General features: G+C 49.4%; 1 protein-coding gene across 1 annotated transcript in view; it reads right to left on the minus strand.

Moving 5' to 3' along the window:
• PDHX (pyruvate dehydrogenase complex component X) overlaps positions 1-11,677 on the minus strand; it is a 146,230-nt gene extending 134,553 nt beyond the window's left edge. The window contains exon 1 of the mRNA XM_063946303.1: positions 11,560-11,677. Within this exon, the coding sequence (XP_063802373.1) occupies positions 11,560-11,677 (118 nt within the window). The remainder of the gene's footprint in view (positions 1-11,559) is intronic.
• Positions 11,678-11,696: the final 19 nt, after the last annotated feature.

An 11,696-nucleotide genomic window follows, 5' to 3' on the forward strand; every position in this document is an offset into this window, starting at 1 on the left:
CTCTGGAGCTAATGTCCAGTAGCCTAAGAAGCCCAATCCACTCTGCACGCAGGTGAGTTCGCTTCTTCTCCCCTTAGTCCCTCGATGCAGTGAGCCTGTTGCCAGCAGGTCTCACTGAAAATAAAAAACCTAAAACTAAACTTTTCACTAAGCAGCTCAGGAGAGCCACCCAGTGTGCACCCTTCTCGTTCGGGCACAAAAATCTAACTGAGGCTTGGAGGAGGGTCATAGGGGGAGGAGCCAGTGCACACCAGGTAGTTCTAAAGCTTTACTTTTGTGCCCAGTCTCCTGCGGAGCCGCTAATCCCCATGGTCCTTACGGAGTCCCCAGCATCCACTTAGGACGTTAGAGAAATATTGGCTAAAATGACCTTCAGGCTGTGTGTATAAGGTGTATATGAAACATAAATGTATTCTGTGCTTAGACTTGGGTCCCATCGCCATGATATCTCATTATGGTATGCAATTATTCCAAAGTACGGAAAATTCCGATATCCATTAATTAATATAAATGTATTATAGGATTACGGACGTTATGGTAGCTATAATAGTATAGCAAGATGTCAGTCATTTATCATCAGTGCATTTAGTACGTCATGCAGAAATACACCAGCATTATAGTAAACACTATACTCCACTTACCGTATGTCCAAATTGGGTGTATGATAAGGTTATAGCTGTTCCCATGCCGTCCTAGGAACATTAGTGTGTGCCGTGTATAAATCTGAGCTAGCTCTTGTTGGGGTAATATCATGCCGTATGCTGTGCTATATCACCGGTAACGGTTAATTGCCAGTGTAAAATACCCGCAGGTATTATATCGCTGTCAGCACAATGGAGACGCCGACGCGTGTTACATAGTATAGCACCGCATATCTATTAGCGGCTGATAGTCAGTGTTTGGTACCCGTATTTACGGTGTGGCTCACAGCACACAAGAAAACCTGTACATGTACTTAGTAATGTATATAAATTGCTGACAAATGTAATGTGCGTGGCGTCTCCTATCTGCGTTTACGTAACTGTAATATTTAAACACTGTCTCATAATGTATGTACAGGCAGCACCTAAACGTAACGGCAGGTAGAGCTGGGTCACAGAGTAACTGATAGAACTGATATAACGTTCAAGTAAACTTTCTAAATAGATCACAGACACTTATGCCCTCATTCCGAGTTGATCGCTCGCTAGCTACTTTTAGCAGCCGTGCAAACGCATAGTCACCAACCACAGGGGAGTGTATTATAGCATAGCAGGCGTGCGAACGCCTGTGCAGCAGAGCGGCTGAAAACACATTTTGTGTAGAACAAGACCAGCCCTGTAGTTACTTATTCTGTGCGATGATTACTGCGACGAATGACACGGTAATGACGTCAGATAGCCGCCCAGCAAACGCCCGGCCACGCCTGCGTTTTTCCAAACACTCCCAGAAAACGGTCAGTTGACACCCAGAAACACCCACTTCCTGTCAATCTCCCTGCGTTCGCCAGTGCAACTGAAAGCATCGCTAGAACCTGTGCAAAACCACGATACTCTTTGTACCCATACGCCGCACGTGCGCATTGCGGTGCATACGCATGCGCAGTTTTGCTGTATTTTTAACTAATCGCTACGCAGTGAAAAACGGCAACTAGCGATCAACTCGGAATGAGGGCCTTAATTCCTATATATACACAACAGATCACAGGTTCATGAATTATAAAGTGTTTTTCTGTATTATAGGACGGAGGACACATTGCTACATCACCAATGCGCATTTCGCTCTAATAGGCTTCTTCAGGGGACTATAATCTGTGATTAGTTATCCAAACATCTTGGAGAACTAACCACAGATCTTCTGTGGATGCAGGCTTGCTCAAATCCTTCTGTCTCTTCATGTAATCCCAGGCAGACTCGATGATGTTGAGATCAGGGCTCTGTGGGGGCCATACCATCACTTCCAGGACTCCTTGTTCTTCTTTACGCTGAAGATTGTTCTTAATGACATTGGTTGTATGTGTGGGGTCGTTGTCCTGCTGCAAAATAAATTTGTAGCCAAACACCTCCCTGATGGTATTGCATGATGGATATGTACCTGCCTGTACTTTTCAGCATCAAAGCAGAAAGAAACGGGCAACATTGAGGACCGTAGACGCAGCGGTCAGCCAAGGGAACTTATACCCCTTTTCCACTAGCTCAAAAAACCCGGGTTTTTACACAGGGGTGCACATCGACCCAGGTTTTTGGTTAGTGGAAACAGCTCCATCAGAAAAAACCCGGGTCAAGTGACCCTTGAAACCTACCCGGGTAGCTACCTGGGTTGGACCCGGGTAAGGGTGTAGTGTAAACAGGTTACCCGGGTCATGCGACCCGGGACACGTTTACAGCATGCCTAGAGCCCATACCTCCCTGACTGCAGTGTCCCGCGGGCGGTCAGGGTGTTGGCGGGGACAGCGTATGCTGTCTGCGCTGGTGTCTGTCCTATTACGCAGACAGCAGCGCTGGCCGGGAAAGTATGTGCCGGAGGCTGGAGGCAGCCCAGTAGCTTCCCGAGTGCTGGGCTTGCCCCCAGCGTGATGGTGGGCACCTTTGAATTGGGGGCCTGTCCTAACGGGACTGAGGACATGCCCCGAGGTTCCCGATCTGCCGGTTTTCCTGGCGCTTGGAGACACTGCAGAGAAGACAGAAGACACTGCACCCGAGTGCAGAGTAAACAGCGCCGACCCGGGATATTCCCGGGTCGCGCCACAGTGGAAAAGGGGTCATGTCTCGGTCTGACCTGACTTGGAACCGTGTTCCAAAATCCGGGTCAGACTCGCCACTTTAGTGGAAAAGGGGTATTAGTGCATCATGCTCATTTCCCTTCAAAATGATGTCCAGCAGTGCCATCAGCTCAGAACCGGCAGTGGGACTCAGGTACACCCATCTACTGCTCGGAGAAGCCAGAAGTGGTCTTTATGGAAGAACTGTGGACAAAAAGCCAAACCTCCAGCATGGAAACAAGGCCAAGCGACTCAACTGTGCAGAGAAACATAGGGACTGTGGTGCAGAGAAATGGCAGCAGATGCTCTGGACCAGGTGATTAATCGCACACTATGCGCGCTCTTCACCCGTCGCAAGGGGCTACACCCCCTTAACCCCTGCACGTGGGTGGCCAAAATTTCTTTTATATAGAGTATTACTTTCAAGCATAATGTTGTTAGTGGTTAAATATTTTACGGCCAAAGGGCGTGTGATGGTCAAGGGGGCGTAGGCCCTTGCGACGGTGTGAAGAGCGGACGCAGGGCACGATTAATGACCTAGTGTGTTAATATGTTATGTGTACACAATGTAGGTATAAAGACAATGTTCGGTAAATACCACATATACAGTGTGTTGGGAGATTATTCTATCATTATACAGCCCCTTCCCCTATATAACATCACATACACAGTGTGTGCTGGGTACTTACCCCTCATAACAGTATATGGTAATAGCCTCTCACCAGCAACATTGTCCCTGCACACTACAGACTCTCACTCTGCACCCGCACCAGAAACAGCAACCACCATGTTCCTTCCTGGCCGCGCAAGGCATGCTGGGAGTTGTAGTCTCCCCACAGCACTGCTGTGACGTCACGGTGATGCACACCGTCCGCAGTCTATCGTGCCAGATACACATATGCCCCACAGTGCCAATCATACATATGCCCCACAGTGCCCGATAAACATACATATGCCCCACAGTGCCAGGTATGCCCCACAAGGCCAGATATACATATGCCCCACAGTGCCAGATATTCACTATAATGCCAGATATACATATGCCCCACAGTGCCAGTTATACATATGCCCCACAGTACCAGATATTCCCTATAATGCCAGATATACATATGCCCCACAGTGCCAGATATTCACTATAATGCCAGATATACATATGCCCCACAGTGCCAGTTACACATATGCCCCACAGTGCCAGATATTCCCTATAATGCCAGATATACATATGCCCCACAGTGCCAAATATGCCCCATAATGCCAAATATACATATGGCTCACAATGCCTGATAAACATATGCCCCACAGTGCCAGGTATGCCCCAAAAGGCCAGTTCTACATATGCCCCACAGTGCCAGATACATATATGCCCTACAATGGCAGATATACATATACCCCCAGTGCCAGATATGCCCCACAATGCCAGTTATACATATGCCCCGTACATACACCCACCCCACCTCCCTCCCGCTGCTCACCAGCTGCTGCTGTGACAGGGCTGGGGGACGGAGAGGAGTGCGGAGCGCGGTCCCATCACTCAGTGCTGCTCAGTAGGACTCTGGTGGTCTCCAGCTGCGGTGTGTATCTTCTTAACGGAGCACCAGTTCGTTAGCAAGAGTTTGCGGACCAGCAGCCACGGCTCCTGATTGGCTGCCGGTCCGCAAGCTCTCATTGCCTAACGAACCGGTGCTCAGTTGAGAAGATACACGCCGTGGCCGGAAACCAAAGTCTGACTGAGCAGCACTGAGGGACGGGACCGCGCTGCACTCTCCTCTCCTGACACAGCAGCGGGCTGGGGAGGGGAGGAGGAGCACATCAGCGGCTTTTACCGTAATAGCCGCTAACGGAGGCTATGGTGTGTGTGAGTTTCGGGCTGAGGGTACGGCTAAATTCTTAACGGTACGCCGTACCCGAGCGTACCGCCACACTTGCAGGCCTGGTCTCTCCTATCCAGATCTGCGACTCTATGACTCAGAGCTCCTAGCCACGCCCAGCGTTAGCAAATGAGTCATAGAGTCACAGATCTGGACAAATATATATGAGATTTGGCTGTAACAAAAGGCCGATTGTTCACCGAAGGCCTGGAGAGCGGTACAATAATGTGATTCTGCAGGCAACAGTGGAGCATTGCGGAGGTTCCTTGCAAGTTTAGGGCTGCATTTCAGTGAATGAAGTTGGGGATTTGGTCAGAACTAATGGTGTCATCAATGCTGAGAAATGCAGGCAGGTACTTCTCTATCATGCAGTACCATCAGGGAGGCGTGTGATTGGCTCCAAATTTATTCTGCAACAGGACAACGACCCCAAACATACAGCCAATGTCATTATGAACTATCTCCAGTGTAAAGAAGAACAAGGAGTCCTGGCAGTGATGATATGGCCCCCACAGAGCCCTAATCTCAACCTCATTGAGTCTGTCTGAGATTACATGAAGAGACAGAAGGATTTGAGTAAACTACAGCCACAGAAGATCTGTGCATAGTTCTCCAAGATGTTTGGAACAACCTCCCTGCCGCGTTCCACCAAAAAGTGTGTGCAAGTGTACCTAGAAGAACTGATGCTGATTTAAAGGCAAACAGTGGTCACACCAAATAATGATTTGATTTACATTTCTCTTCTGTTCATTCACTTTGCATTTTGTTAATTCATAAAATCAAACTATTAACACTGTTCATTTTTAAAAGTTTTGCACAGAACTGTTATAATAAGATTTTACTTACCGGTAAATCTATTTCTCGTAGTCCGTAGAGGATGCTGGGGACTCCGTAAGGACCATGGGGATAGACGGGCTCCGCAGGAGACATGGGCACTTTAAGAAAGAATTTAGTTCCTGGTGTGCACTGGCTCCTCCCTCTATGCCCCTCCTCCAGACCTCAGTTAGAGAAACTGTGCCCAGAGGAGACTGACCGTACAAGGAAAGGATTTTGGTAATCCAGGGCAAGATTCATACCAGCCACACCAATCACACCGTATAACTTGTGATAACAACCCAGTTAACAGTATTTCAAATAACATAGCATCAGTTCATGCCCGATGCAACAATAACGTAACCCTTATTGAAGCAATAACTATAAACAAGTATTGCAGAAGAAGTCCGCACTTGGGACGGGCGCCCAGCATCCTCTACGGACTACGAGAAATAGATTTACCGGTAAGTAAAATCTTGTTTTCTCTAACGTCCTAGAGGATGCTGGGGACTCCGTAAGGACCATGGGGATTATACCAAAGCTCCCAAATGGGCGGGAGAGTGCGGATGACTCTGCAGCACCGATTGAGCAAACATGAGGTCCTCCTCAGCCAGGGTATCAAACTTATAGAATTTTGCAAAGGTGTTTGAACCCGACCAAGTAGCAGCTCGACACAGCTGTAGTGCCGAGACCCCTCGGGCAGCCGCCCAAGAAGAGCCCACTTGCCTAGTGGAATGGGCCTTGACCGATTTAGGCAACGGCAATCCTGCCCTAGTATGCGCCTGCTGAATCGTGTTACAGATCCAGCGAGCAATAGTCTGCTTTGAAGCAGGGCCGCCAAGCTTGTTGGCTGCATACAGAACAAACAGTGCTTCTGTTTTCCGGACTCTAGCCGTCCTGGCTACATACATTTTCAAAGCCCTGACCACATCAAGGGACTCGGAATCCTCTTAGTCCCGTGTAGCCACAGGCACCACAATAGGTTGGTTCATATGAAAGGATGAAACCACTTTTGGCAGGAACTGAGGACGTGTCCGCAATTCCGCTCTATCCATATGGAAAACCAGATAGGGGCTTTTATGTGACAAAGCCGCTAATTTCGATACTCGCCTAGCCGAAGCCAGGGCTAATAACATGACCACCTTCCACGTGAGATATTTCAACTCCACCGTCTTAAGTGGTTCAAACCAGTGTGACTTTAGGAAACTTAACACCACAGTAAGGTCCCAAGGCGCCACCGGAGGCACAAAAGGAGGCTGAATATGAAGTACTCCCTTTACAAAAGTCTGAACTTCTGGGAGAGAAGCCAATTCTTTTTAAAAGAAAATAGATAGGGCCGAAATCTGGACCTTAATGGAGCCTAATTTAAGGCCCAAATCCACTCCAGTTTGTAGGAAGTGAAGCAAAACGGCCCAGATGGAATTCTTCCATAGGAGCATTCTTGGTCTCACACCAACATATCTACGCCACATACGGTGATAATGTTTTGCTGTTACTTCCTTCCTAGCCTTTATCAGCATAGGGATAACCTCAACCGGAATGCCTTTTTCTGCTAGGATCCGGCGTTCAACCGCCATGCCGTCAAACGCAGCCGCGGTAAGTCTTGGAACAGACAGGGTCCCTGTTGCAACAGTTCCTGTCTTAGAGGAAGAGGCCACGGATCTTCTGTGAGCATTTCCTGCAGATCTGGATACCAGGTCCGTCGTGGCCAATCTGGAACAATGAGGATTGTTCTCACTCCTTTTCTTCTTATCATCCTCAACACCTTGGGTATGAGAGGAAGAGGAGGAAATACATAGACTGACCGGAACACCCACGGTGTCACTAGGGCGTCTACCGCTACTGCCTTAGGGTCTCTGGACCTGGCGCAATACCTCTGTAGCTTTATGTTGAGGCGGGACGCCATCATGTCTATCTGTGGCAGTTCCCACCGACCCACAATCTGTGTGAAGACTTCTGGATGAAGTCCCCACTCTCCCGGGTGTAGGTCGTGTCTGCTGAGGAAGTCTGCTTCCCAGTTGTCCACTCCCGGAATGAACACTGCTGACAGTGCGCTTACATGATTCTCCGCCCAGCGAAGAATTCTGGTGGCTTCCGCCATTGCCACTCTGCTCCTTGTGCCGCCTTGGCGGTTTACATGAGCCACTGCGGTGATGTTGTCTGACTGGATCAGAACTGGTTGGTCGCGAAGTAAGGTCTCCGCTTGACGTAGGGCGTTGTATATGGCCCTTAGTTCCAGGATGTTGATGTGAAGACAAGTCTCTTGACTTGACCAAAGACCTTGGAAATTTCTTCCCTGTGTGACTGCACCCCAACCTCGGAGGCTTGCGTCCGTGGTCACCAGGATCCAATCCTGAATGCCGAATCTGCGGCCCTCGGGAAGGTGAGCACTCTGCAGCCACCACAGGAGTGACACCCTGGCCCTGGGGGACAGGGTGATCAACCGATGCATCTGTAGATGTGACCCGGACCACTTGTCCAGCAGATCCCATTGGAAAGTCCTCGCATGGAACCTGCCAAAGGGAATGGCCTCGTATGACGCCACCATCTTTCCCAGGACTCGAGTGCAATGATGCACTGACACCTTTCTTGATTTCAAAAGGTTCCTGACCAGAGTCATAAGTTCCTGGGCTTTTTCTATCGGAAGATAAACCCTTTTCTGGTCTGTGTCCAGAATCATGCCCAAGAAAGGCAGACGAGTCGTAGGAACCAACTGCGACTTTGGAATATTGAGAATCCAGCCGTGTTGCTGTAACACTTTCAGTGAAAGAGATACGCTGTTCAGCAACTGCTCTCTTGATCTCGCTTTTATGAGGAGATCGTCCAAGTACGGGATAATTGCGACAACTTGCTTCCGCAGGAGCACCATCATTTCCGCCATTACCTTGGTGAAAATCCTCGGGGCCGTTGAGAGACCAAACGGCAACGTCTGAAATTGGTAATGACAGTCCTGTACCGCAAATCTTAGGTATGCCTAATGAGGTGGATAAATGGGGACATGAAGGTACGCATCCTTTATGTCCAGTGACACCATAAAATCCCCCCCTTCCAGGCTTGCGATGACCGCTCTTAGCGATTCCATCTTGAACTTGAACCTTTTCAAGTATAGGTTCAGAGATTTTAAATTCAATATGGGTCTGACCGAACCGTCCGGCTTCGGAACTACAAACATGGTCGAATAATAACCCCTTCCCTGTTGAAGGAGGGGAACCTTGACCACCACCTGCTGAAGATACAATTTTTGTATTGCATTTAACACTATCTCCCTCTCTAGGGGGGAAGCTGGTAGGGCCGATTTGAAATACCGGCGAGGAGGCACCTCTTCGAATTCCAGCTTGTAACCCTGAGACACAATTTCTATTGCCCAGGGATCCACCTGGGAGTGAACCCACATGTGGCTGAAATTCCGAAGACGCGCCCCCACTGGGCCCGACTCCGCCAGTGGAGCCCCAGCGTCATGCGGTGGATTTTGCAGAGGCCGGGGAGGACTTCTGTTCCTGGGAACTAGCTGTGTTGTGCAGCTTCTTTCCTCTGCCCCTACCTCTGGCAAGAAAGGACGCACCTCGGACTTTCTTGTTTCTTTGTGAACGAATGGACTGGATTTGATAATGCAGTGCTCTCTTAGGCTGTGAGGGAACATAAGGCAGAAAATTTGACTTTCCAGCTGCAGCTGTGGAGACCAGGTCTGAGAGACCTTCTCCGAACAATTCCTCACCCCTGTAAGGTAAAACCTCCATATGCCTTTTTGAGTCGGCATCGCCTGTCCATTGCCGAGTACACAGGACCCTTCTGGCAGAGATCGACATAGCGTTTATTCTAGAACCCAGTTGACTAATGTTTCTTTGAGCATCTCTCATATAAAGGACAGCGTCTTTAATATGCCCCAGGGTCAATAAAACAGTATCCTTATCTAGGGTATCAATCTCCTCTGATAAGGTATCTGTCCATGCCGCCACCGCACTACAGACCCAGGCCGACGCGATTGCTGGTCTGAGCAAGGTACCTGAATGTGTATAAATGGACTTCAGGGTACCCTCCTGTTTGCGATCAGCAGCATCTTTGAGGGTAGCCGTATCCTGGGACGGCAGGGCTACCTTTTTGGATAAGCGTGTTAAAGCTTTGTCCACCCTAGGGGAGGATTCCCATCGTAACCTATCCGTTGGCGGGAAAGGATACGCCATAAGAATCCTTTTGGAAATCTGCAGTTTTTTATCTGGAGATTCCCAAGCTTTTTCACATAACTCATTCAGTTCGTGTGAGGGAGGAAAAGTTACCTCAGGTTTCTTTCCCTTATACATATACACCTTCGTGTCAGGGACAGAGGTTTCCTCTGTGATGTGCAAAACATCCTTTATCGCTATAATCATATATCGAAGGGATTTAGCCAATTTTGGCTGTAACTTTGCATCATCGTAATCGACACTGGAGTCAGAATCCATGTCGGTATCTGTGTCAACAATTTGGGATAGTGGGCGCTTATGAGACCCTGACGGTCCCTGCGACATAGGATCAGGCACGGGTTGAGACCCTGACTGTCCCAATGCATCAGCTTCATCTAATCTTTTATGCAAGGAATTAACATTATCATTTAAAACCTTCCACATATCCATCCAATCAGGTGTCGGCGCCGTCGGCGGAGACACCACATTCATTTGTTCCCGCTCCTCTCCCACATAGCCTTCCTCATCAGACATGTCGACACAAGCGTACCGACACACCACACACACAGGGAATGTCCTTTCTGAAGACCGTTCCCCCACGAGGCCCTTTGGAGAGACAGAGAGAGAGTATGCCAGCACACACCCCAGCGCTATATAACCCAGGAATAACACAGTAACTTAATGTTAACCCAGTAGCTGCTGTTTACATCTTTTTTGCGCCTAATTATGTGCCCCCCCTCTATTTTCAACCCTCTTCTACCGTGTATCAGCAGGGGAGAGCCTGGGGAGCTTCCTCTCAGCGGTGCTGTGGAAAAAAAATGGCGCTGGTGAGTGCTGAGGGAGAAGCCCCGCCCCCTCGACAGCGGGCTTCTGTCCCGCTTAATTTGTAATTTTTTTGGCAGGGGCTCATACATATATACAGTGCCCAGCTGTATATAAGTGGTCTTTTGCCAATACGAGGTCCCAAATGCTGCCCAGGGCGCCCCCCCTGCGCCCTGCACCCTTACAGTGACCGGAGTATGTGAGGTGTGTGGAGCAATGGCGCACAGCTGCAGTGCTGTGCGTTACCTCTAGTGAAGATCACGAAGTCTTCTGCCGCCTGTGAAGTCTTCTTTGCTTCTCATACTCACCCGGCTTCTGTCTTCCGGCTCTGAGAGGGGGACGGCGAGGGTGAGATCCTGCGTACCGATCCCTCTGGAGCTAATGGTGTCCAGTAGCCTAAGAAGCAGGACCCAGCTTCAGAGAGTAGGGCTGCTTCTCTCCCCTCAGTCCCACGATGCAGGGAGTCTGTTGCCAGCAGAGCTCCCTAAAAATAAAAAACCTAACAAAATACTTTCTAACAGCAAACTCAGGAGAGCTCACTGAAAAGCACCCAGCTCGTCCGGGCACAGATTCAAACTGAGGTCTGGAGGAGGGACATAGAGGGAGGAGCCAGTGCACACCAGGAACTAAATTCTTTCTTAAAGTGCCCATGTCTCCTGCGGAGCCCGTCTATACCCCATGGTTCTTACGGAGTCCCCAGCATCCTCTAGGACGTTAGAGAATATATATATATATATATATATATATATATATATATATATATATATATATATATATATATATACACACACACACACACACACACACACACACATACACATACAGAGATGCACCAGGGGTAATTTGTCAGAAGCCAATTAACCTATTAGTATGTTTTCGGATTGTGGGGGGAGCCCAAGCACACACGGAAGGAACACACAAACCCCACACAGATATGCCCTACTTCAGCATCGTCTTGGTCAGCAACTTAGTTGTGAGGCAGCAGTGCTAACCACTGCGCCAGGTGCATGTACAGCGCACTGGTCACCAGGCACACCCATAACACTCCTAGCCTATATAGGGGCAGGGGGTTACTGAGCCTGCCTCTATGGCCAGACACGGAGGTGCCCCCAGCAGCAGCAGCCAGCCAGGGGCCAGCACCCATCTCCCCGCTCACCCCATCGCCTCCCAGCCGTGTGCAGCAGCCTCAGCCCGTCGACCTGGCCCCGGACAGCCGCCGCCGCCACCAGTGACCTAACGATCCCCTGACAGCCGAGTCTCAAGGAGGCCGCCATCTTCCTGCACCAGCCGCAG

Source organism: Pseudophryne corroboree, chromosome 11, assembly GCF_028390025.1.
Source record: "Pseudophryne corroboree isolate aPseCor3 chromosome 11, aPseCor3.hap2, whole genome shotgun sequence".
Taxonomy (NCBI): Eukaryota; Metazoa; Chordata; class Amphibia; order Anura; family Myobatrachidae; genus Pseudophryne; species Pseudophryne corroboree.